The sequence below is a fragment of the Leuciscus leuciscus genome (assembly GCF_965113295.1).
Source record: "Leuciscus leuciscus genome assembly, chromosome: 5".
NCBI lineage: Eukaryota > Metazoa > Chordata > Actinopteri > Cypriniformes > Leuciscidae > Leuciscus > Leuciscus leuciscus.
In genome coordinates this window covers 41,401,908-41,427,573 of record NC_138729.1, presented here as the reverse complement: position 1 = coordinate 41,427,573, position 25,666 = coordinate 41,401,908, and the positions used below count along the sequence as shown (strand labels likewise).

At 35.8% G+C, this 25,666-nt stretch overlaps 1 protein-coding gene across 2 annotated transcripts; it reads right to left on the bottom strand.

The window, feature by feature from the left end:
* Nucleotides 1–296: 296 nt before the first annotated feature.
* git2a (G protein-coupled receptor kinase interacting ArfGAP 2a) lies at nucleotides 297–25,537 on the bottom strand. Of its 2 annotated transcripts, XM_082170420.1 has the most exons (20): nucleotides 24,814–25,537; nucleotides 21,314–21,447; nucleotides 19,613–19,725; nucleotides 18,897–19,002; nucleotides 18,628–18,714; nucleotides 18,412–18,542; nucleotides 17,366–17,460; nucleotides 17,069–17,114; nucleotides 16,629–16,680; nucleotides 15,752–15,824; nucleotides 15,552–15,649; nucleotides 13,988–14,099; nucleotides 13,758–13,900; nucleotides 13,163–13,312; nucleotides 10,641–10,913; nucleotides 5,703–5,785; nucleotides 5,311–5,502; nucleotides 3,758–3,913; nucleotides 2,923–2,986; nucleotides 297–1,802 (listed from the first exon to the last, which is right to left on the bottom strand). In XM_082170420.1, the coding sequence occupies exons 1-20, from the start codon at nucleotides 24,893–24,895 to the stop codon at nucleotides 1,590–1,592; spliced, it is 2,403 nt and encodes an 800-aa protein (XP_082026546.1). In that variant the 5' UTR covers nucleotides 24,896–25,537; the 3' UTR covers nucleotides 297–1,589. The 2 variants fall into 2 exon arrangements, with proteins under 2 accessions (XP_082026546.1, XP_082026547.1); XM_082170421.1 differs by lacking the exon at nucleotides 3,758–3,913 and having other exon boundaries at nucleotides 24,814–25,527.
* Between the last annotated feature and the right edge of the window lie 129 nt (nucleotides 25,538–25,666).

Below are 25,666 nucleotides of genomic sequence, written 5' to 3'. Positions count from 1 at the left end.
TTCCTTTAAAAAGGAACTAATTGCATTACTTTTTATGAAAAGTAATAGACTTTTCCAACCGGCAATCCAACCGTCTAACCGTCTCCATTGACTTTGTATTGCGTGAGGCTGCCTCCTTTTCATTTCTGACTTGGCAAAAAACAAAACAAGATTATTATTTTTCTGACAAGCAGATGTAATGAGACCTGTTTTCTTATTTGTTCATGTGAGGTTTGGCATATAGCCTATAGGCGAGGACTGCCCCCTTGATTCATATGGCTCACTTTCAGATATGAACAAAAACTCTGGAGCAACAATTAAAGCTCAAAATTATAAATTAAGTTTATTTAAAAAATAAAGAACTCATTTTTCTTTTTAACCACAGGCATAATAATATTAATTAATGAGTGGAAGACCAGTTAATCCGAATAACTACAAACACTCAAACAAGGAGACTTTAACACTGAGCTGTCAGTCACTGACTCTTAGCTCTAATAACACTGCGCAACCAGTCCACTGTACAACGGTTTGCTAAGTCTAACCTGATCAGGTTAGATCAAAATACTTCGTAGAGAGGAAATAAAAAAGATCTGCAAAGATAAGAGCTGCCTAAACACTGAAGTGAATGTATGATATGGATAACCATCTAAAAAACCACAAAAACAGCATCAATCTGCTGGATATTATTTTATCCTCATATACTCCTCTGCTGTGAATACACTGACAAACAATAAGTTGTAATTAAACACTGTACCGTAACCTCCAAATCGTTGATGAAATCTGATTAAACTAGGGTTAAATAACTTTTTATTATATATTTTTCTTCAATACACCCTATAAATCTGAGTTATAGCTACCTGGCGTATATCAAAGTTTGGAGGGTGAAAAATAAAGCTAACCACAGGGCAATAGGTGGATAGAGCTTTAAAGCTGGACATTTATACTGTCATGGAAAATATGTTTTAATTATAGCCACCTGGTGTATCCAAAAAGTCCATTCAATCTGATCTTTAACATGACATCTTTACACTTTCAAGTTGATTGTTATCTGTACCTAAACTTGGCCTACCTAACCACACTACCTGAATGTTTTGTACTGATAGATTACTACAATATATTTTTTTTTATATATATATATATATATATATATATATATATATATATATATATATATATATATATATATATATATTATAGATTTCACTGAGATTATCATTAAAAAAAAAAAAAAAGCTTAATTTGAACACAATTCAAAAACAACAAAGACATCCACAAATGATGGACTAAATGTTTGATTATAAAAAGGTAAAAGAAACTTAAGTTTTCAGTATAGTGCAAAGAGTCAGGCGTTTACTGAATATTTAGTGACTGGCTTCTCATTTCTGCTCACAACATCTAGTCAAATACAATTTCACGGTTTAACACGTATGTCCATACACAACCCTTCAGAGCATTTCAGGCTTTATCTTATGGCTTCAAGCCAAACAGACACTTTAAAATAGAAAACAAAAACATGCAAATACAGTTTAGATTACAAAAAAAATCCTGAAAATGACTAATAAAATAACACTGAGAAAACCATCAGGGTTGCATTACAGGCGGAAGCAGGATCAGTTGTTGTTCTCTTTGGTGGTTATGGTTACCAGTTGTTTGGCGGCCTTGGCGATGTCATAAGCGCACTGGATGACCTGCTGGGTGACCAACTGCATGTCCACTGCGGCGCTGCTGTCCAGAGGAGACGCTTTCTTACACTCGTTCTGCAGTCGGTTTGCGCTGGACGTTAATAAGCGCAAAGAGCTCCTTGCTGTCTCGGAGCGTGGTCTCTGTGGACAAAGGCCAAAATACAGAAATAAATACGCATAAAATACATACAGACTATTTTTTAGTGGTTCAAGACTTGGCTAACTACTAAATATATGTCCAGATGTCCTCAAGAAAGCATTTGGACACTTAAGACATTTAAATGCATACAAATATTTTAATGAATAATATATAACTGGGGAGAAAAACTGCAAAATATAAAATAAAAAAGTAATTAGTTATCAAGCAAGTCTGAGCGGTGTGCGGGATTTCTAATATTTTTCTAGTTGAAATGAACGTCTATCCGACGCACACACATTAAGATTTGGGTGTGCGAGGCATTATATTTTATAGTGAATAATATGTAAAATAGACATATTATTTACATAATATTAATAATACTGGAAATACTTCACAATAAGTTTCCATTTGTTAACATTATTTTACTGCAATAGTTAACATGAACTAACAATGAAAAATACTAGCATTTATTAATCTTAATTTCAACATTTTCTAATATATTATTAAAATCAGATCTATTAATATTATTTTATGAACTTGAGCTCACTGTTAATGTTAGTTAATGCATTACTTAATAACTAATGGGACCTTCCAGTAAAGTGTTACCATAATATACATTTTTAAATAAATAAATAAATAACATTATCAAAAATGTGACCTACAGTAAGTGTCCAAATACTTTTTTGTGGCCACTGTACATCCAAATACAAATCTAACATCCTAAATGTACAATATATTAAAAGCTAGATATAAAGTACATCCTACTTTACCTGCATACATACGTACAGTATATTCACGTAAAGTAATATGTACTATAGCAAATCTCGGCTGCATGATTTTTATTTTGTAACTACAGTATATTATTGCCCAGCTCTTTATATAAAAGTTCAATATATGTATGTATACATATATTCATAAGTATTTTAAAAGTATGTCCAACTTTATTCACATACATACAGTATACTAGCATAGGGCGATATATACTATAAATCTCAACTTCTTGATTGCTTGTATTGTCACAAAATTATATTAACTATATTATATACTGTACATATACATTTTTACTTGACTGTCTATAGCTTTTTGTATTGCATTTGTGAAGTGTGGGGAGAAACTGCACACCTTGGGGAAGAGGGCAGCCATCTCATTCACAGCCACATGTATTCTTTCTGCGCAGGGTATAAAGCTATTGGAGGAGAAAATGATAGATACTGTATTAAAATCTCAAAATAAAAACCATCAGAGGTTGGAGAGTGAAAAATAAAGCTAACCACAGAGCAATCGGTGGATAAAGCTTTAAAGCTGGACATTTATACTGACATGATAAATACAAAATATTGTGTGGTTTACAGATTTTTTTTTTTTTTTTTTTGTCTTTTAATACCTTTTGTTGAATAATATCACTGACACATTACAGTTATTTAGAGATATATTTAGAAAATATATGGAATATATTTGGCTTTAATTTATTTATAAGTGCATTTCCAAGTCAAAATTTGTGCATTAATCCACCAAAAAGAAAATCATGCATTTTTTTAGTTGTGCAGCAGACAAGATGCAGACATTTTCAATGTAATGTAGTTACATTACAAATTTTTTTTATTTTTTTTAACTACTCTTTCAAATAACTGGGTTTGGCTTTCTTCAGCAACTTGAGAAAAATCACACAGCTTATTTTGCAATAAAATTCAAACCAGTGCAAAACAGAAAGATCAAAAGTTAGATGGATGTCAGTACAAAGCCTTTTCCTAAAAGAGAACGAAGTGCACTGACATGAGTTCCTGCAAATAAAGGGGAAGTTTAGAAGACAATGCAAACTGATACAGGCCTTTGGCATTACCGTAGACATACTAGTAATCATGCGTATTGCATTCATGTTCAGATTAGTGGGTGAGTTCTGAAGAGAGAGATAGAGGTAGACACTGTGCCTGTGAGGCAGGGACAGAGGCCAGAGTACCAGGAGGCAGGGTTGTTGGGGTTGGCTGGGTGGGGAGCTCTTAGGCCGAGGGACTGCATGGGAGACGGGGGCTTGTCTGCCCAAGGCACCAGTGTGCTGAAACAACCCAGACTGTGTCTAAGTCTGCGGACACTCTCCCTCTGCTCACATGGTCCACTGGTTGGGAAAGAGACAGATCGGGACCCAAACAGAGCGTGGCCCCCGATGGGACAGACCCCAAATGATGAACACAGACAATTGAGAACAGATGGAAAATGGAAAAGGTATGAATGGAGAAAATGATTCATTGGTTGGGAAACAAGTGAATTACGAAAACAGGCACTTTCCATGAATGGGGTACAATATGCATTCTTTCATTTTTTAAAAGGTCTATATAAAAAAAGGGTAGCGCTTAACCTTCAGAAAGTGTTCAATGTCAACCTCTGGAGGTCAAACTAAATTCATTTTCTATTAGTTTTAAATGCAGTTTGCCATTTTTGCAACAGTTACTTTACTTTGATTTGTGATTTTTTTTTATTTATTTTTTTATAAATATTAAATAAATAAATATTAAATATATACACTATCATTCAAAAGTTTGGGTATAGTAAGTTTATTTTTTATTTTTTATAAATGAATACTTGTATTCATTAAGGACACATTAAATTGATCAAAATTGATAATAAAGATGTGTAATGTAACAAAAGATTTCTATTTCAAATAAATGCTTTTTATTCATCAAGGAATTCATAAATAATAAATTATTATAAATCTGTAAATAACTAACGATGGCAAGTTTAGACTAATTTAAACTATCACTCAGTACAGACTACCCAGTTTGAGACTAAATGCTGAATATAGTGGCTTACATTTCCCATAAATTAATGTATTTGTTTGATCATTTGCTCTTGCATCTCTTTCAACTTAAGGCAAATGTGTAAAAAAACAAATTAATAATGCTATGAGTATTTATTTATCCCTCCTTCCATGATGTAGAAAATGTGTAAATATTTTTATTTAAAAACCTTTTTTTTTTACTAAAATGAATAAGATATTAATTCAACACATTGTCAAAATGATGTAATTGTGGTTCGATGTTAATTTCTAGTTACCGTTGAGAAGGTAAAGGTTGGACAGGCCAAAACATTTAAATAATCCACTTTTCATGCTTGTGTATTAATTAAGGTGATATTTCATCTGAAATATCTAAAAGTTCTCACAACTAAAAACACTGATTTGTGTCTCTAATGCTTTAAAGAGAAAACTTTTTGGTCACTAATAATCTTCAAAATATTTTTTTTTTCTTTATATTCTGCATAAAGAAAGTCACACAGTTTCGTAACGATGTGAGGGTGAGTAAATAATGACACACTTTTCATTACTTGGGTGAACTACCCCTTAAACTTAAGTCATGGGGAAACTATTTGTACCCAAGCCCCAAAAATGTACATGTGAAATTCTTTAATATGTGGCAGAAGTTTCCAAAAGGAAGTGACCTCAGATTTTTTTTGCTGCCATATATGATGAAGGAAGAAATCGGAGAAGAGAGATGTTGACTTTGGATGTCCTCTCACCTCTCATGCTTGTTCTCCTGTGCAGCCCTCAGCAGCTCCTGGATGTTCTTGGTGATCTGCTCAGTTTTACGGATGACGTCTTCTGTGCTGGGCAGACTGGGGTCAGGCTCAGATTCGTGATCATCCAGCTCGGGTATCGACCCGCTCTCTCCCATCCAGCCACTGCTGCGCAGACGACATCTACGGCCGAAGCTGCAGGGACGGAGGAAGTCATGTACAGTGAACGGAACTGAGGAGTCAGGGATGAGTATTGCTTGATGCATGGTTACAGAATCATTCGTTTGTTTTCTCGCTTTGCTTAGCTAAAAGTCTAGGACAGGCCGTTCTTATTTTCAGAGAAAAAAGGGCTGGTTTTGTTTTTTCAGATCATATGAAAGAAAGCGGACACATACCCAGAGTCGTCCAGATCAGACTCGTTGACTGTGTTATCATAGTCACCATCAGACACACTGCTCTGCTTGTCAAATTTGGAGGCCTAAAGAGACAGGAAAGGACACGGCAAGAAAAACATGTGACGTCACTAAATGCCAAAGGTGGCAAGCAATGAAACTGCAGTGATGGAATTGGCAACTTCAGCATGTTTGCTAGTTCATATGAAATAAAAATAATTAAATTCAACTATCTGCATTAATGGAATGGCCAATAGGGGTAGAAGCAAGTGTTTAGCATTAGATTCATTAGATCTTTCAAGCACTAAACTCTGACAAGTATGGAGCCCCTAAAGGGACATGGTGAAGAAAAAAAGGAGATGGAAGGAAAAATTATTTGGCAATGCTTTTGATTATGCTTCCAAAATTTTGCCCAAAACATTTATGGATTTTTTTCCACACAAAAAAAAAAAAAAAAAAAAATTGGTTTTCCTTCACTCTTTTTTTTTTTTTTTTTTACCGGCATGTTCCTTTAGGGGCTCCGTAGGAAAGCATTACAAGGTGTGAGGTGAGCAAACGTGTTAGTAGAATCCTTAAAGGTCCCATATTGGCTTTTTTCATGATAACAGAGGTCTAGAGGCTATGTAACTTTATAAGTTTCAAAACAGTCAATCCACAGACAAATGCACACAGCCTGCATAAAGTAGCTGTGCCTTTTCACGAGCCGTTGTGACTTCCGTATAAATGTGATGTCAGAACTACTCAGTCACCGCCTCCACCAATCACTCAGAAAGCAACAGGCCAATCAGAAGAAAGGCTCATGAATATTAAGTAGACAGGCCAAAATCGACCTGTTCTTGGCAGAGCTCCTGAGAAAGGAGCTGTAAAAATATATTGAGATGGTTTTTGGTACTTATACCGCAAATATATATTCTTAAGGACATCAAAACCTAAAATAAAACTTCAGAAAGGCGTACAATATGGGACCTTTAAATGTGGTTACTAGAGCAGTCTAAGATCAATAATGTTAATCAATAATGCACTTCTAGCCAAGCTCAAATCTACCACATTTAACTGAGTGCCAGTCTCCATACGTTTTGTTTAGCAAGAATGCATTAAATTGATCTTATGTGACAGACAGCAAAGACTATTACATTGTTAAAAAACATTTCCATTTCAAATAAATGCTTTGGCGAAGTTTCCATTCGTCAAAGTATCACGGTTTCCACAAAAATATTAAGCAGCACAACTGTTTTCAACATTGATAATAATAAGAAATGTTTCTTGAGCACTAAATCAGCATATTAGAATGATTTCTGAAGGATCATGTGACACTGAAGACTGGAGTAATGATGCTGAAAATTCAGCCTTGCTATCACAGGAATAAATTATATTTTAAATATATTAAAATAGAAATGTTATTTTAAATTGTAATAATAATTAACAATAATAAAAAAAAATACTGTTAATATTACTGAGACTTCTTTTAATATATATTTTTTAAATCTTACCAACCCCAAACATTTAAATGGTAAAGTATCTTGAATGCACTTATAAGTCCAAGTGCAGACCAGCGGATGCGAAAGCTATCTATGAAACAACTAGTGTGTCCTCGAGGGTAAAACTCAGAGTTACAATTGAATCTAGTTCATGGTCCTGATTAGAGTTTTCCTTCACAAAGCCATAAAGCATTTACAGTAAAGCTGTTTGACAGTCTCACTGGAGCATGATTTACTGTGCTCAAGGATATGAGGTAATGGGGTCAGACGCCAGCAGCACTCCGAGTTGGGACATTACTAAATTAGTGTAACAGAATATTATAACAATTCCGTATCAGGGCAACATGATGCTTGGAGAACCGCCACATGATGTCTGAATAATCAAACTAATGTTCCGTTGAACAAACAATCACTTTTTTACTCTTCTACTCTACACACATCTCCTTGTACTGTACATAGGGGTGTAAAATGCATCAATGCATTGCGATACATTGAACTGACAATTTAAAAAAAAATCAATACAGAGTTTAATAATCAATTATGTTTAGATTAATAATACCCAATGTATTACATTGCAGATTTTATTCTTATACACAACATAATTGTTAACATTCTCAGTTAACATAAAAATCCAGATCCTCAATCGACTTCCAGCGAGGACAGCATTCAAATGTTAGGGTTCAGTAAGATTTTTTTGGAAAGATTTTTATTTTATTTGGAAAAGATGCATTAAATTGCTCAAAAGTGAGAGTAAAGTCATTCATAATGCTACAAAAGATTTATATTTTTAATAAATGCTGTTCTTTTGAACGTTCTATTTATTAAATCACCTGGGGGGGGGGGGGGAGTTTTCAGAAAAATATGAAACTCTTGAGCACTTAATCAGAATATTAGAATGATTTCTGAAGGATCATGTGACACTGAAGACCAGAGTAATGATGCTGAAAATTCAGCTCTCTCATCACAGGAATAAATGTAATTAATAATATTATTATTTAAAAAAAATATATTAAAATATAAAACAGTTTTTTACTGTATTACCATTTTTACAGATTTTTTTTATTTATTTTTATCAAATGCTTGGTGAGCATACATTTTTTTTTTGCACGCTAGTGTATTTAAACATTTTTGGGGGGTAAAATGTATATTTTTTATTAATTTAATTCTATTGTCAGATCGATACTTTTAAAATTAAAATTGTCAGACCAAATATTTACAGCCAAAACATTGCTTTCCAAGTGCTAAACAGCCATGAACAAGACCCACAATACAGTCTCTGTGACATTAGAAACATGGATCTAAATATGGCTGTAATCTGCACGAACAAAAATAAACAAGCTAATCCAGCTCATCTTCATATTGCAGCCCAGAGCATGAGCAGTATAGCATTCCAAGGCATCCTGAACAGATGTGTGAGCAGCAGAGGACAAGCCCTGAGCAGTGCGACCTGGGAATGAAGACACAAGCCATGAAATAAATGTGCTATTTATGGGGATGATGAAGGCAGAAATACGTATCAGTTGAAAACAGCAGCCCCTGGAGGGTTGTTGGAGGGACCGCTCATGCATGCTGATGCGTGGAGCACAACAGGAGTAGGAGGAAAAGGGATGGATGGGAGTAGAGGAGGCAGAAGATGAGTTTGTGAAGGATGGTGGAGAGGAGGTAAGGGGTTCTGGGAGCTTTCGGCCGGTCCCACGAGGAACGGAGCTTGTCAGGATGTGCTTAACCCTTTGTGCACTCTCATACAGCAAACAGGACGGGGAGGATGAGGAGGAGGGGAGAGATGAGGAGGAGGCCACAAACACACCCTTTCCGGTCTAAAAAAGGGGTGCAAATAAGACTTAAGACAGAATGAAAGATATACCCACCCTCCCCCGACGATAAAGAGCTTGGAATAAAGAACAAGTTGATATAGTAACTTTGACTTCTGTAAAACTGCATGATGTTGTCAATAGAAACTTTTGACAAAATACTACCGTTTAAAAGTTTGGGACTCAAAATCAAAAATACCGAAAAATGGCCATATTGTGAAATAATATTAAAAAAATAAAATAATAATTCCAATTGTATTATATATTTATTTAAATGTAATTTATTATCATCAAGAATCTTCAGTGTCACATGACGCTTGAGAAATCATTCTAATATGCCGATTTGATGCTCAAGAAATATTTATCAATGTTGAAAACAGTAATATATTGTGGAAACCATGATACGTTTGTTTCCAGGATTCTTAGATACATATAACATTCAAAATAACAGTTTGTTTGAAATATAAATATCTGTAACATGAATACTGTCGTTTTTAATCAATTTAATGCACTTTTTCTAAAAGTATTAATTTCTTTCAAAGAAAACAAAATTGTACTTACCCCAAACTTTTGAATGGTAGTGCATACCAATACATTCCTAACATTTCAAGTTGTTAGTTATATAAATGAATATTAGTTAATGTATTACGAACAAACAAATTCACAATGAACAGTATTAGATTTTGAAATGAACATTAACCTAGATTAATAAATGCTGTTAACAATTGCAGCAAACATAACCTTGAGAAAATGATAGAACCCGGCACAAGTGTTAAATAACGACTCATGAATGGTTTGAACGAAGTTTGAACAGCTCTATAACATTTGCATGCTTTTGAAAATAATCAGTAGCATTAATATGCAGTAAAAGCGATGGAAAACCATAGAGTTAAAACATTTTTTTAATATAGACACTCGAAAGGTCAGTAAATAATGAAAAAGGAAATGGAACAGGAACTTACATTGTATAAAAGACAACTGAAAATAAAATACTGGGCATTTTACATCAAGATGATATTGATGATACTGAAACTTGTGAGCCAGAGTAACTGACATGTACAAAAAAATATGTTTTTTAAAACAATATCAACATTTAAAAATGTTTCCACTGTGAAAAAGTAGTACCCCTAAATAATTGCTTAATACTTTTGAGGAAAAAAAAAGGTTTAAAATGATGTACACTGACTTGAGTATGTCAGTCATGTTGAGATTTACACATTTAAAGCCAAATACTACTTATTTATCTAAGAAAACTCTACTTATTAAACACTGGTACAACATCGTATTAGCCAGCGAGACAAAAATAGCTTGGTGCACCTAAACCTGTGATCTGAAATTATATGTACAGTTATATAAAGCAATGACTGTGTGACTTGTGCATTGAGTTGGCAATAAAGACATGCTTTGTGAGTCCCGAATGACATGAAATTAAAACAGGAAACAGAAATATGATGAAATAGCTGCTACAGTATGTGAGCCAACAGGATACAAAGTGAAGCAATACGTTGAGTGAACCAAAAATGTTCACAAATGTTTATTTTGGAAACTCTCATGAAGCGCTGAGAATTGGAAACATACCATACTAGCATGCCACAACATTAGAGAAGGAAGGTGAAGAAGGAAAAGAAGGCGAGAGGCAGGTCTTTACTTACATAGGTTGGGAAGGGTTGCAGGGTGGGGAAGGTCTCCTCGGGGTAAGGGGTTTCTCCCTTGGGGAGAAAGGGCTTCAGACCAGAGCCGGTTTCATACATAGACATGGGGCGGCTCGCCCGTGCAGACAGCTGGCGTTTCAGGGCAGAGGAGGAGGAAGAAGAGGAGGAGGGACTGGAGGGATTGGGGTGGTCAGGGCCGCCGGGGGCCTGATAGGGTTGTTGAGCGGAGACCTGCCGCCTGAGAGAGCTGTTCTCGCTTTGCAGAGACTGCAGCTGAAGAGAAACACGAGTAAGCGAGAGAAACGCATAGAAAAGCAGAAACTGTAGCAAAGCTGAGCGTACAGGAAAAACTGTCAGTCAATAGATGAATAACAATGTTCAGTGTTGCCCGTTTCAGGCCTACTGAATTTTTACATTACCAACAAAAAGGATTAAAATAACCCTTTGCCTTTTCCATCTCAGAAATTAGTATCAAAACAAAATTACCAATAAAAAAAAATTTTTACAAAAATTTAAATCACATCCTTTTTTCTACAATTTAGTTGAAATTGAAATGGCTTTAAAAGTTGGCATTTGAAATTGCCAATATTATGAATATTAAATAGAATTATATCCAACTTTTTAGAGGATTTCTAAGCTAATGATAAATTAAAATAATTATCAAATTTTAATTTTAACAGATAGATAGATAGATAGATAGATAGATAGATAGATAGATAGATAGATAGATAGATAGATAGATAGATAGATAGATAGGAGTTTTTTATTTATTTAATTTTTTACATAAAAAACAAAATGAAGCCATTCTATAAAATAGGAAATATATTTAGATGTTATAAAAAACCAACAGTAGTAATTATTTGAGATAAATTATGAGGACAATTTATTTTAAATTAAGTTAAAATCTTAGGGGAACTTTGAATGAATAAGGAAAGAAGGGATAGAAAAGCGTTAAATGGAGTTGCTCAATAAATCCAAGTTAGCATGCAGGCACGGGTATATGCAATGTCTAGACATGTTCACAGAACAAGCGTGTTTAAGATTCTACAGATTCACTCTGCAGCTCAGAGAGAAGCCAAATAGCTGGAGCCAGACGCATTGGCCAGGATCAGAAAGGAAATGCAGAGCGCAACAAAAGAGCCTGAGGACTTCACTCATGATAACATGATTTGGGCCATCTCTATTTTCAGATTTCCATCCAATGCAAAGCCACACAGTTTTATCACACAAATGTCACAATGGTATAATTATTCTAATCATTACAGTTATAAAAGTATCTGAAAAACATAATACACAACTTTTGTGCGGGAAATACATCATTCACAACCACTTTCAAATCATCATACATTTTAAGCAAGAACTCAGACCTTTAGCAACACAACAAAAGTTACAAGTTCTTTTACGAGAGGACAGAGTAGTTTTGGTCATAAACAGTGAAAACTTTCTGTTAGGCCTACATTTTAAGTACACTAATCACCATATTCTATTTTAATAATTGAGAAGTGTCACAGGAAACAGGCTGAAACGGTAACTTCCTTAAAGGGATAGTTCACCCAAAAATGAAAGTTATGTTAGAATTTTCTCACCCTCAAAGCATTCCAAACATGTATGAACTTCTTTCCTCTGCTGAACACAGAAGAAGATATTTTGAAGAATGTGGGTAACCAAACAGTTGACGATAGCCATTGACTTCCATAGTATTGTTTTCCATATATTTAGGTGAACTATCCCTTTAAACGTTGGGCCGTTGAGGGACTGCTCTTATTTTATCACTGAGAAAATATCACTAAAAAAAATACTGTTTGATTTATTCAAGACTATATTAAACACACTTCAGTGAGTGTGAGCAAATTCACTTCTCTCCTCTCTATAACAACTTTATAATTTATTGTCTTCTTTAGAGAATATTCCTTGAATGGGCTTCAATGTCTATGTGAAAGAGAAAAAAAAATATAGGCTATATTTCTAACTATGTTCACATAGAAATGACAGTAAAGGCTTGAAAGGCTCCAAATTAAATTCAGAATTATTCTTTTATATTCAATCTATAATTGTATCCGATTTATATTCTGGAAACGTTTGTCTAATGTACACACATATAGAAACAGACAATTAAAACGAGTCATGCTGATGCAAGAGCCAACTGCTGAATCAGGTTTGCAGTTAGGGAGGTTAGCAATAGCATGCCAACTTATCTCATCTGCAATCAAATGCCAAAAAGTCAGTATGTTTTGGGTTTATGTCATTGATAGAGCATCTTTTCGAGTGATTTAGAAGTTAAGGTCATGCTGGTTATTTGAACACTACGGCAGATATTACAGGATTATTTTGACATCAGCATTCCAGAGGATTTTAAGAATCGTAATGGTTCAGTCAGACGGGACTTTTAGGTCACCTGCAATTTTGCCCCCTCACGTGCGAGAAGAGGTGCAGGTGAAGGGGTTAGACAGTCTTGCTTTGTTTAGGAGCAGAAACGCTGCTCTGACCAGGGCGTTCAGCGCTCACTGCTGAATCTCTGGTACCTTTTTCTGCATCAATCTCAGCTCTTCACTCAGATTACTGTTGGCTTTCATCAGTTCCTGAATTTTGGCCTCGGAAGCGGAAAGTGCGTTTTTCACCTCCAGGAACTCCTGCACTGAAATCGGTCCATCAGACAGATCAGAGTCCAGGCTCTGAGGGGAAAAAGAAGAAAGATGGAAAGATGGCCAACATGTACACGTGTACGCTGGGATGGCAAGAACGGCTCAAAACAAAATTCCTAAAGCTCCACCGGCTTACCTTAGCTCTGTCTGCTTTGCCTATTCGTAAATCAGTATCTGTTTTATCACACAAATGTCACAGTGGTCTAATTATTCTAATCATGAACATTTATAAAAGTATCTGAAAAACATAATACACAACTTTTGTGTGGGATTTTAAATACAAATAATTCACCACTTTCAAATCATAATGCATTTTAAGCAAGAACTTAAACACAACAAAACTAGTTACACATTATTTTATGAGAGGACATAGTTTTGGATCATAAACATAAACCTTCCATTATGTTTAAAAGGACACTAATCACCATCTTCTATTATAACCTGAAACTGTCACTTCTTAAAAGGGCTAGTTCACCTTCGCTCTGTCTGCTTTGCCTATTCGTAAATCAGTGTCTGTGTCCTCATCGGATGCCACGCTGTCATAGTCTGGCTGGTCGATTTCCTGACTTTCACTTCCATGACGACTACCCACACTTTTGAAGAACACGTCAACATTGTCTATGAAGAAGTAGACAACAACCATGAAACATCAACAACATCTATAAAAGAAAATCAAAGACTGGTGTGTCTGAATGCAGGCTGTACCTTTAGGACTTGAGACTGAATTCCCCAGCTGGCGTCGCTTTGCATCACTTAGAATATCAATCACAAGTGTGGCAAATTCATGAGCGTTGAACCTTGCCAGCTTTTGTCTTCCCTGGAAAAGAAGTTAAATCATGATTTTATTGCATATTCACCATCTGAACAAACAGCTGGTCTTACGGAAGCCCTGTATAATTAGAGCCCAATTAGGCGTGCTTCTTTTCAGGACACATTCTTGTATTTAAAAACAGCTCAACCAGGGGGCCAGGGCCAACTAGGGGGTCTCAGGATGACACAAAAGTATTTAAATTAATAAATTATTATTAATATATTATCATAATCTAACTTTAAATCAAAATGCTTCATATTAAATCATATTTCTTTTCATTTTCCCCTCAAAAACTGTTTTATTGAAGAACATACCACTCTGCAATACAGAACATAATTTATAGAATCACAAAATGAATTGTTCATTTTAAACTAGTCACCGGAGTGAATGGGAACATGATTTATTGAAAGTGGTTCTTAAGTCAATACTTTTTTAATGGCTTGTCAACTTTCCATTCCTCCGCTGCATGATTCTATTCAGCGCTGGATTCTAGACACCACCGGATTGTTGTCAGCGCGAAACACATTTTTGTGCACGTGAATGCTGATTCTAGCCACCACTGGATTTTAGTCAGCGCTTGGGCGCCGGTCTATGACTGGAAAAATAATAGAGTCGTTGCAAAAAGAAACGATACATAGCTTACGTGTCGCATTAAACTGGCAGATTTCAGAATGTTGTAGGCAGTTCTTTTGCAGGTTTTACATGTTTAATCTTGTCTTGCCTGGATCTTTGGTGTAAACTCATGAACGCCCCCAAGAACACTTGAACACCCCCCTTTCAAAAATCTTGCTTCCAATGCCCTCCGTTGTTCTCTGAACGCCCCTGAGAAACACTACTCTGTATGGAGCAAATGAGCCGTTCCGCTGGGTCCTAAAGCCAGTTCTCGAATGCATTCAGATTCAGATACACACACACATGTAGACATTATAAAAACATTTTTTGGTAAAGTTAGTGTTAATTTTGAGTATTTTTTATGTTTTTATATGTATACTGAAGCATTCTTGATATTCCATTCATTCCTAAGGGAGTCAAATTGACCCCTGATGGAAGGATTTGTTACTTTTTTTTTTATTTCAACCACAAAAGACATTCTTTCTCCTTCTGAAGTCTTGGACTACTCTGATGAACACTCAATTTAAAAAAAAAAAAGAAAAAAAAATTCGCGTCAAAATGACCAGAGGGAAGGATGAGCACAACTTCTCATAAAATGCATCTTTGTGGTTTGGGTTGTCTAAGCAAACTGTTGGTGCATTGCAGTTTTGATGCCATTTCCTTTTTCATTAATTTTGTGGCATCTCTGTTTGCATGTTCGTCTGGCACCTTTCTGTATGGTGCACTTTTAGCTGCAAACACTGCATAAAAGGTGCAATAAAAAGTTCACTCGTCAAAGTGCAATATCTTTATTTCCTGCTAAGATGACTTTAGTAAAAGTGGCAAAACTTTCGGTGCAGTACTTGCCTGGTTTCGTGTTGAAGAGTACTCTGGGTTTACAGGAAGGAAAGGCACAACTGTTGTCTCTGTTACCAAAGTGCTGTGGTTCTGAGTGGCCAGCCAAACTACACAAATACAAAGACAGCGCGTGTCACGCTTTGCACTTGTATGATGTACATTTCATGAGCCTTTTCTTTCCATTGTTCATCACTTGCTGATTATCTCACCTGCATCTGTCTCTCTTCGATCCACTTCATCGTACACATCCATTGCTAATTCCTCAAACAAATGATCGCTGAGCTGCAATTATATTAGTTACGTAAGTCATCTGTGCTTGTCATAAAAGCATGTTTAGAGACAGGTTAAATAGCAAATAAAGATGCTGTCTTATAGATCAATGACTGGCAGATAACGGTTTTTTTTTGGGGGGGGGGGGGACTTAACGGCCATCTGCTTCAGAAAAGCCCAATGATTTACTCTGTGCTCGGTAGTGTTGGGGAAGCTACGCTTTCCAAGTAACAAGCTACAGTAGTTAAACTTCAGTTAAGCTACAGTCTACTAGCAAAATGTAAAGGGTGCAGCTACAAATGGTATAATGTATCTCTGCAATCACAGTAGCATTTATCTATTACAAAACAATGAGAATATGGATTTGCGTTTTGCTAGTAGATTGTATTCAATTACGGTTGCCATCATTTGAACAGATAAACTGATACTAAATAAAACTAGTCAAAAAACAGTGATGACCCTTTAATTGAATATTTCGCTTAATATACCAACTTAAATTCATAAAGCAGAATTTAGCTCAGTATTTTGCTATAAAACATGATTTAAAAAGAATTTGGAGGGACTTCTGTTAATGTTTTAATAAAACAAACCATTAAATTGTTTTGTTGATTTACACTAACTGTCCAACGTTCTGATTCACTATTGAACTACTGTAATCCTACTGAAATATGTACCGTAGTTAGATTAGCAGCATTTTACTTTTAGTTAGTTACTCCCCAACATTAGTTCTTAGTCTTGTTCTGTTTGGAGGCTATGCTGATACATTGCTTAAAGTAAAAAAATAATAAAAAATACAAAGTAAAATAGAGGACTCACAGACTGCAGTTTTCTTTTTGCAGCTTTTGCAAACTCTGATAACTCCAGACTGCTATAAAAAAAAAAAATTAAATAGTACAAATATTAGTTGTTTTCTTAAAATTAAAATAGCTTTATCATCAAATCTGTGATGGTAAAAGCTAAGGTGATATTTACATAACTGCCATGTAAAATACTTACACATTTCTTTTTCATCAAAGACAGCAAAAAAAAAAAAAAGAAAGAAATGGCAAGATATTAACATAAAATAGAGTCAACTTTAAAACCTTGCTCGGATCACTATCTCAGCTTTTCAGGGAAGTATTCTGGGATGCAATCAAAAGATTCAAAGCATGACCAAGCACATCCCCGAATACTCCTCTACTATAGAAGAAACTTCTATAAGGGTGGCACCAGTATCATTAACGGGGGAACATCAGAATATATCAGATTATTACTACCTGTCCGCCATCTGTGGTATAATGAAATGCTGTCCACTCTTGTGATCTGAAACACAGAATGATGACAGTACTGACTCACAGTATTCATTTACAACTAACTGACAATCCACTGACAAAGATGCACACTAAAGCATAAACACATCAAGCTCAGTGTAACATCACTGTAGTATTTTATTGAGGCATCTGGCGCTTTGAAGACCATAACCCATCACCCGATCTGACTAAAGTAAAAGCATGCGGGAAAATGGCTTCATCAGCATAAACAGCTGGATATGAAAACATAACACACTGACTCACCAGGCTTCCGCCCACAGAGATAGAAGGCCAGCCTGTCTGTGAGCTCATACTGTACTTCCACCAGTCTGTCTGCCAGGTCCTGATGGCCAGCCTGCCTGAATACAAACAACACAATGACGTTATGACACATGGCTTTTTATTTTTGAACTTTTAGGTCCTGTGCCAAATGCTGCCCTCAGACCTTCTATGAAATCTGCACCAGTAATAGGGCGCACAGCAGGCCCTCTGAATCATAAAATGACAAATGGGACAGCATACACACCCATGGACCAGTGTTGTTATTAATTAGTTTTTCATCATGCTGTGTCTCTTTATACATCATTCATACATTTATTTCATCAGCTTTATTTCAATTACCAAAAAAGCTGAAATAAAGCATGATGAAAAACTTAAATTTAGAAATGTTCCCTTGGTAACTAATTGTAATAATATATTTCTGTTTTAATGCATTAGACCGATTTTATGACTTCAAAAAGCAACGTGTGAAAAAAAATCTATATCTCTACTGCTGTCTCAGTTTGGTTGCATTTGTAAGACCTTTGAAAGTGGATTTAAAGGGATAGTTCACCCTAAAATGAAAATTTTATGTTTTTTAACTCTCAAAGTGACGGTAACTATTGACTTGCATTATATGAATCACCAAGGACCACGGTTTCCGCTAAAAATCTTTACTGTTCTACTGAAGAAAAAAAAAAGACACCTCATCACATAAAAAAAATGACAAAAGCACATAAGAAAATGTTTAACTATAATAGCTTTCCTGTAGCTCGAACAGTAGAACGCTGGCGCTTGCAACGCAAAGGTCATGGGTTCGATTCCCAGGGAAAGCAAGAACTGATAAGAATGTAAATGTGTACCTTGAAATGCAACGCAAGTAACTTTGGATAAAAGCATCTGTAAATAATAGTGTCTAAATAATACAAAAATAACACTACATGGATATTTGTTAGTGAAGGCAAATGATAAATAAAATATAGTGTGTAATCTATAAATGCAGAGTTATATGCCCAGTGGCGCGGGCCATCAATGCAGTAGCTATTGATTACCTTGCATAGTTGATGGGCGTTTTGCCATTGGAGTCTGGAGCCCCAGGGTCTGCCCCATAAACACAGAGAAGCTCAGCCTGACACACTTGCCCCGCTTTAGCTGCTATGTGCAGCGGAGTGTTCCCTTTCTCCTGTTTAAACCAGAGCAGAAAAGTTAAAAATGCATTTTGTATGTAACTGAATATGATAAATTAAGGCGAGAACAGAGGTTTTTACCGGGTGGAAGTAGTTGGCTTGAGCCCCAAGTGACAGTAACCGCAAACAAGTCTCAAGATTGCCGGTTCTAACGCTGGAGTGAAGTTGCTAAAGAATCAAAAACAATGCGCATCAATAGAGACAGTTCAAGAAGCCTGATAAGCACGCAGACAAAAACCTGATGCGCCTTAGATGTGCTAAAGGAACCATTTCAATTTATAATTCAACAATAATAAAAAATTCTCATAATGGATGCATCACATATTTGAATTTCAAAACTCTTTCCTTACCTTGCTTAGATCAGCGGCTGCTGTACTGTCGTCATCTCGACAGGGTAAACGATGGACGTAAGCCAGCATTTGATACTTTGCTTTTATAAACTCTGTCTTGTTGGGGCTTTTTGGGTGAGAGAAACAACGGAGGTATTAGAGTCAACAGTTGGTGGAGTTGCTTTATCTCAGCTACTATCTTTTTTATATAAAACAGTTTGGGGTTGGTAAGGTTTTAATGTTTTTGAAAGAAGTCTCATGCTCACCAAGGCTGCATTTATTTGATCCAAAATACAGTAACATTGTAAAATATTATTAAATGTTTAAAATAACTGTTTTCTATTTTAACATATTTAAAAAATGATATTATTATTAATTTAATTTATTCCTGTGATTCTTCACTGTCTTCAGTGTCACATGTTCCTTCATAAATCATTCTAATATGCTGATTTGGTGCTCAAGAAACATTATTATCATTATTAACATTGAAAACAGCTTAATATTTTTGTGCAATTTTGTCCCCGGGATTCTTTAATGAATAGAAAGTTCAATTTTAGTTTGAAACAGAAATCGTTTGTAACATTATACATGGCTTTACTGTCCCTTTTAATCAATTTAATGCATCATTGTTGAATAAAAAATATGTATCTCACTGATCCAAAACTTTTGAATGATAGTGTATAGCAAACATACATCATTCTGCTATGTTAGAAAATGTTTCAAAACAAAATACTCACTGGATTTTATCCTGAGGATTGGCTTTGCGTTTCCCGCTCATGATGGATGACGGGTCCAGCAGAGTGTGCTCCCATATTGCATTAGCACCATTGTTGTATAATGTCTGAACCATCTGTGAATGAGAAAGAAATTGAGGGCATACATCACAAGACAAAAATCCATTATGACAACATGCTTCTTTAAATATGCTTTGTGAGTCACAGTCTCTGTTGGAAGGGCCTCCAGTGAGGGCGCACGCCAATAAACTGTTTTCTTAGAACCATTCAAAAGACTCTTTTGATGGATTAAAAAACACAGATCTGTAAATAAGAATGTGGAAAAATGTACTACACAACAAGGACACATTAAATGAAAAGAAACATTATGGGATCAAAGCAATCAGTCGAAGAGAACAGGAACTTGAGAGAGAAGACGCTGCAGGCTGTACAAGAAGAGCACATTAATGAGTCTGTGACTGTTCCTCGTGTTCAAATTAAAAGAAGACGGGGTCGTTTTAGAACAACAGACTAAAACAATGGCTATTGTTATCTCTTTCTATGGAATTTACATTGAGATTGACGTTAAAAATTACAAGAGAAAGTAATTAGGCTAACTCAGAATTTTTTTTTTTTTTTTTTTTTTTTTTTATTCGGTCACTACTATTGGATTAGCATTACAAATATATTCGTATATGTATTTTTTCTTGTCAATGTCTTGCCTTGTGATAATGAAAAATGTCAAATCATTGCACAAAATGTATTTTTGAAAATTATATTATATCTGAATAACGAGTTTATGGTCACTGGATATGGTTTTTCTGAGGTAAATGTGACGTTACATGACATTGTTTACAAGCTGTTTTATCCATGTGACATGATACAGATTTCAATAAGTTGTACTCTAACTTTTAACACACTTTCAGATGCTCATTCATGTTTATTTCACGCTGTAACTGGTATTTAATAAGGCGGAAGAGAAGATCATGTGCGTTCCGCACTGATGCTTCTCTTGAGCGGAGCTGTGCCAGAGCGATCTCACGCCACAGCGCCAAAACGGTATTTATGTTTTTGAATTTGTAAGAAAATGGACTTAATTTGAAATTTGAGACTTTGTTTCATATCAATAGTAACAAAGCACAAAGATTATTGCGATTTATTGGATGGGATGTGCACTACAATGTTCCATTCATTCATCAACTGAAAACAGGATGACTAGGCTAATCGATATCGGTTCGTAAAAATGAGAATCGATTAAAATCGAGAAATCAATATTTTTTATCCAGCCCTACAAAATAATACCTCTCTGTATCCTTAATTTTGACCGTATGGAGCCTCTCAGCAGCAACCAAGTATTCAACCATTTACAGGACAAGTTGATATATAAAATATATTTGACAAGTTGATCAATCAGCATTTATTTTTAAGATAATCTGTATTAGCCGATTAACCAAAGTTAGTGCTTATCTAGAATCTGTCAACAATCTTGTGAGTGGATTATTCACATTTCCATCTTTCAAATATTTTACCATAAACTCAGAAATCTATATATCAACATCGGCTATTAAACAAAAACCCATCTCAGTCAACCACTAGGCTACTTTTAAATATGCCTCAGACTAAACAATAATGTCAAAAAGTCTCAGATGAAGCAGGTTGATCAGTTAAAAACAAGAAGTATCAAAAGGAACCCTATAGGGTGGCTATTTGTCTGAGTGGGCTCACCTGTAGCTGGGTGGGCGGCCAGGAGGTGTTTGACAAATGCCGCACTTGTGAGTTGTGGCGGCCCAGGCTGCGGTGAACGCCGCAGCACTCGTCACATATCAGAACTCCTCTGTTCACAGACGCCCAGCGAGGATCTAAGGGACCCCAAGAAAATCAACAGATTCACAGGAAGTAAACAACAGCGTGTCTCAGAGTCAGCAGTGTGTTGATCATTGATCAATACACCACAACGCTAATGGAGCTTTTTGGTTGGTGGGTGAGAATGGAAACAGAAACACAACACTTTTAAAAGGCTGATGTATGAGAGATGCTTCTTAGTAGAATGCACTTAAGAAAATTAACTTAATATGCACAAAGGAATCGTATCATCTCAAATGAGAATTAAGAAAGCAAACTTTTTGATTTAATTTTGACTTTAACATTTATTATTTACACTACAAACAAACATTTTACTTTAAAAATGCATTTGGTGTATACATATCATGTGTATTAATTTGCTTATGTTCCACTATAAAAGTCTGATAAACCATTACTAGTAGCACAGATGTCTAAAATGTAGCTTTGATATGCATGTGATGTAATATATGACGACAACTAAATGTGGTGCTCAGTTCTTCCTTATAAGGCCACAGTAGCAAAGGGTGAATGTCATCCTTTCATGTATGGCAGCAAACGCGCTAACTTCCTCTTACATACACATGCCTCAAACCACAACAAATGCTGAGCAGCTGAGCTTTACTTCCAGGGTATGAGCAGGTGAACTGGGAAACACTGTGGCTTCTCAAAAGGGCCGTCTACTGCAGCGAGTTTCTAAACTGGTTTCACTTCAGAGTCAGACACTGAGCATAAAGTGGCAACCGAATACACAAACAAATTTGTTTATCCTACAAAAAAAAAAAGTAAACAGATGTCTCAAAATCATATAGTAAAAAAATAATAATAATAATCAAATTAACGACATAAATACAACACTTTTTACATAAAATATAATAGGCTGAACAGTATTTTTTGTAGCATTTGTAAATGCATAACCAACAGCAGAAGAGTGATTTAGCAACAGAAGATATGGAAAGTATTATACCACCCTTTAAACCATTTTTGGGTCACGACCCACCAGCTGAGACCTAGATCACTCAGTCACCACAACACTAGACACACTCAACGACCAAGTCTGAGACAGAATCAACACTTGTCACTCAACACTTGTCACATACCAAGGCAGTTTTTAATAGAATGTCATACATAGTCTCCCTCCTTCACTGAGTCATGATGCCAAATAAGTGAAAGTGGGGTCAATCACACTGGACCCATGACTAATGTGTCTGAGCAGTCCCTCCACCCCCCTCAACTTTTCCCAATGACAGATTCAGGCCAACTTGTGATTTCACTTCCTTCAGAAACAACGATTTGAGTCAACGCTTGAGAGTGTCAGAATTCCCACAAGAACAGAGTTTTGAGGATTTTATTTTCAGCCTGATAACAAGCAAACATTTCTTTTCATTTCTGCAAATATTAAAGAATTTTTTTTTTTTTTTCATTCTTATACGGAAGATTCAAATTTGAACGGATATATAAATCACCAGCCATTTTTTTTTTAACCCTGTTGGGGTCTTTAATCATTTTAGACTGAAACAAATATACGTTACAAACTTTTGCAATTTTTGTACTTTATTAAAATGAAGGTACTACAAAGGTACAAAACTAGGTAACTTTTGTAACACCTGCTATATGAACAACACAAAAGGCTAAATGGTCTTAAATAATAGTTACACTAGAACTTTGTGGTGAAAAACGACTGGCACAAGAAAATGAATGGGAAATACAAAATGTGAAAATACAGAGCAATTTTTTAAGCCTGATAATACACTTATAAGGAATAAACATTCCTATATATACCGTATTATTTTCAATTATTTGTATTATTTTATATAGAAATAAATGGTGCATCATTCATTTAGAGGTGAATATTGTCTAGTACCATGAAATACCCTAAAAATACAAAATGTTAAGGAATAAATATTATTGTAACAAAATATAGTACATTCATTTTAATCAAATAAAAAATAAAATTACGCTTATTGTCTTAGGTCTATTTTGACCGCGGAGGATTACGAGTGTTAGGGCCTAAATCTGGACTAAAACGCATGCTTTTACTTCGTCAAGGGAGCAGGTCATTAAAGTCTCTGACACTTATGAAGTTAGTGACCAATTTGGGTTTCACAGCCATGGGATATATGATACCCCAATTGCATCAGTCTAATAGAAACATGAGTTATCTAAATCAAAAAACGATCCACTGATAAGCAAAGAGCAAAAGTCACTTCCCTTCATGCACAGGAAATATCAAACAACAGCTGCAAAGAGGCCAAGGGCCAGAATCAAGCATCATTCCTCTCTCACCCTCATTCTCCCTCCCTCTCCGAGCCAAGGGCTGATCTCTTCCCCATCAAGTGCTGCAGCGGCTAAAATAAAACCCAGTGCTGAATGACTAAAAATATGCACCCTAACAACAACTGCCCAATGATCCCTCCTGACATGCTGGGGCAGCCCAGGCCAGCTGGTGTCTGAGGCGTAACGAATCAATATGGGGAATGAGGAGAAAACAGAACCACAGAACAGAACCAAACAAATCACAGGACAGAAAGTTCATATTTTATAGTTTTAACACTAAAATGGGTCTATCCTAAATACAATACACTACATAAATGAAGGCCAATGAAACTGTTCTCTACACATTTATCAAATAAAATAAACGTTGTTCATGTCATTTATAGTCTTAGGAGGTCAGATCTCTTATGAATTGTAGTTATTCGTGGTCAATGCATTTGACAAATTTAACAAAAATCACAAAGACAAATCATTACACATGAACACGGTGTTACGACAACAATGCTATGTGATATTTTATGTATTTTTTCTCTCTCTCTCAAAAGTCAGGGCACAGCATGTGTTGGTTAGGGTCAGTTGTTAGTAATGAATAAGGCCACATCGAGCAAACTTGGATGTTGTAGATGTTTTCACTTGGAATTCCCCTTGAGGGTCAAGTATGTTTACCCATTTCTCCACAGACAGTGAAGCGAAGTGAAGTGAAATACAATGATTGATCACAAGCCTTCACAGCATCATAGGAAGCTGAAGAAAAACCCGTAAAATTTTGTCAACACTGCATGCGATGTCTCGGTCACAAAACCCACTAGCTGGAAAAGAGCAGAATCTTTGGGCACGCGCAAATGAAGCCTAAAATGCTGTCTAGGTAGACACCTCACTAGGTTTTGTGCCACGGCCAATGACAATACATCATCATGCTCCAAAAAGCACACATTTACCATCCATTCATTTCCAAATCTGAATCTGGTTGTATAGAAGGTTGATTTATGATCTAAATCATATATTTGTATAGCTAAATGTTCATTCGGTCACTTAATTCGGTAATATCACCTGGTTGTCCAGTGCAAGTTGAGTCTTTTACTAAAAATTCTATAGTAGCAGAATATACTCACCCGAACTGCTGCAGTCCGCACAAACTTCGCTATTTCGCAGCCGTTTCGACATCCTTGTCTCCGGTAACGCGGGTATTACCATCTATTATCGCCTTAGAATCGTCTACGGATAAATTTAAAGCATGCACCGCTTTGACATAATGACGGGATCCGTTTAAAAGTATTGTATCACTGAAAGAGGATCTCATAACCGAAGAAGAGGACGCGCATACGGAGGAGATAGATGTGTGCGAATCGGTGCGAACGCTGTATGTGAAATAATATGTCGTACTGTCTAGCTTGAAATTAGGACAGACGAGTCAGGCAGTGGAGCCTCTGTCATGATACATTAAAAACTACACTACGGAAATGCTTATTGCCAGTAACGCTTCAGAAAGCAGTAGAGTGCCATCTGCCCTCCCAGACCACACATAAGAGTTTATAGCGACGATAAATCAGCTTTCTAGCGCTGCCTGGCCTGACACACAGTGGACAGACGCGTCACTGCAACGCGTGAGATATTTTATTCATTTATCCATTTATTTACAGGCCGTGAGACGATTTTATTGAATAAGTAAGTCTGAAAACAAATAAATCCTCTTTATGTTTGGAATATATCTACAAACTCAAATGAGCCAAACAGTGTCGGAAAATGAAATGCAAGGCATCTAGGACGCGATCTTCATAACATACTGCGTTCGTTCCCGCGCATGCGCAGGAGCGGTTCCAGTCGCGAGCCGCTCCTAATGAGCTAAAGATCATTTAAAACACAGAGGCGGCGTCGCGCTTACCCTCACAGGCACCAGTGAGATTAATTATTACAATTATTTACTGATGTTTCATTTGAAAAAATTTTTGTTTTACCTTATTTCAT

What these genes read in the sequence shown, in the direction of transcription:
- git2a (XM_082170420.1), bottom strand. Translation starts at nt 24,895, where the DNA reads ATGGTAATACCCGCGTTACCGGAGACAAGGATGTCGAAACGGCTGCGA. An exon ending in GGCCGCCCACCCAGCTACAG is followed by an intron (nt 19,726 to 21,313) that starts GTGAGCCCACTC and finishes TCTCATTCACAG; the next exon opens with ATGGTTCAGACATTATACAA. An exon ending in CAAAAAGAAAACTGCAGTCT is followed by an intron (nt 15,825 to 16,628) that starts GTGAGTCCTCTA and finishes ATATAATTGCAG; the next exon opens with CTCAGCGATCATTTGTTTGA.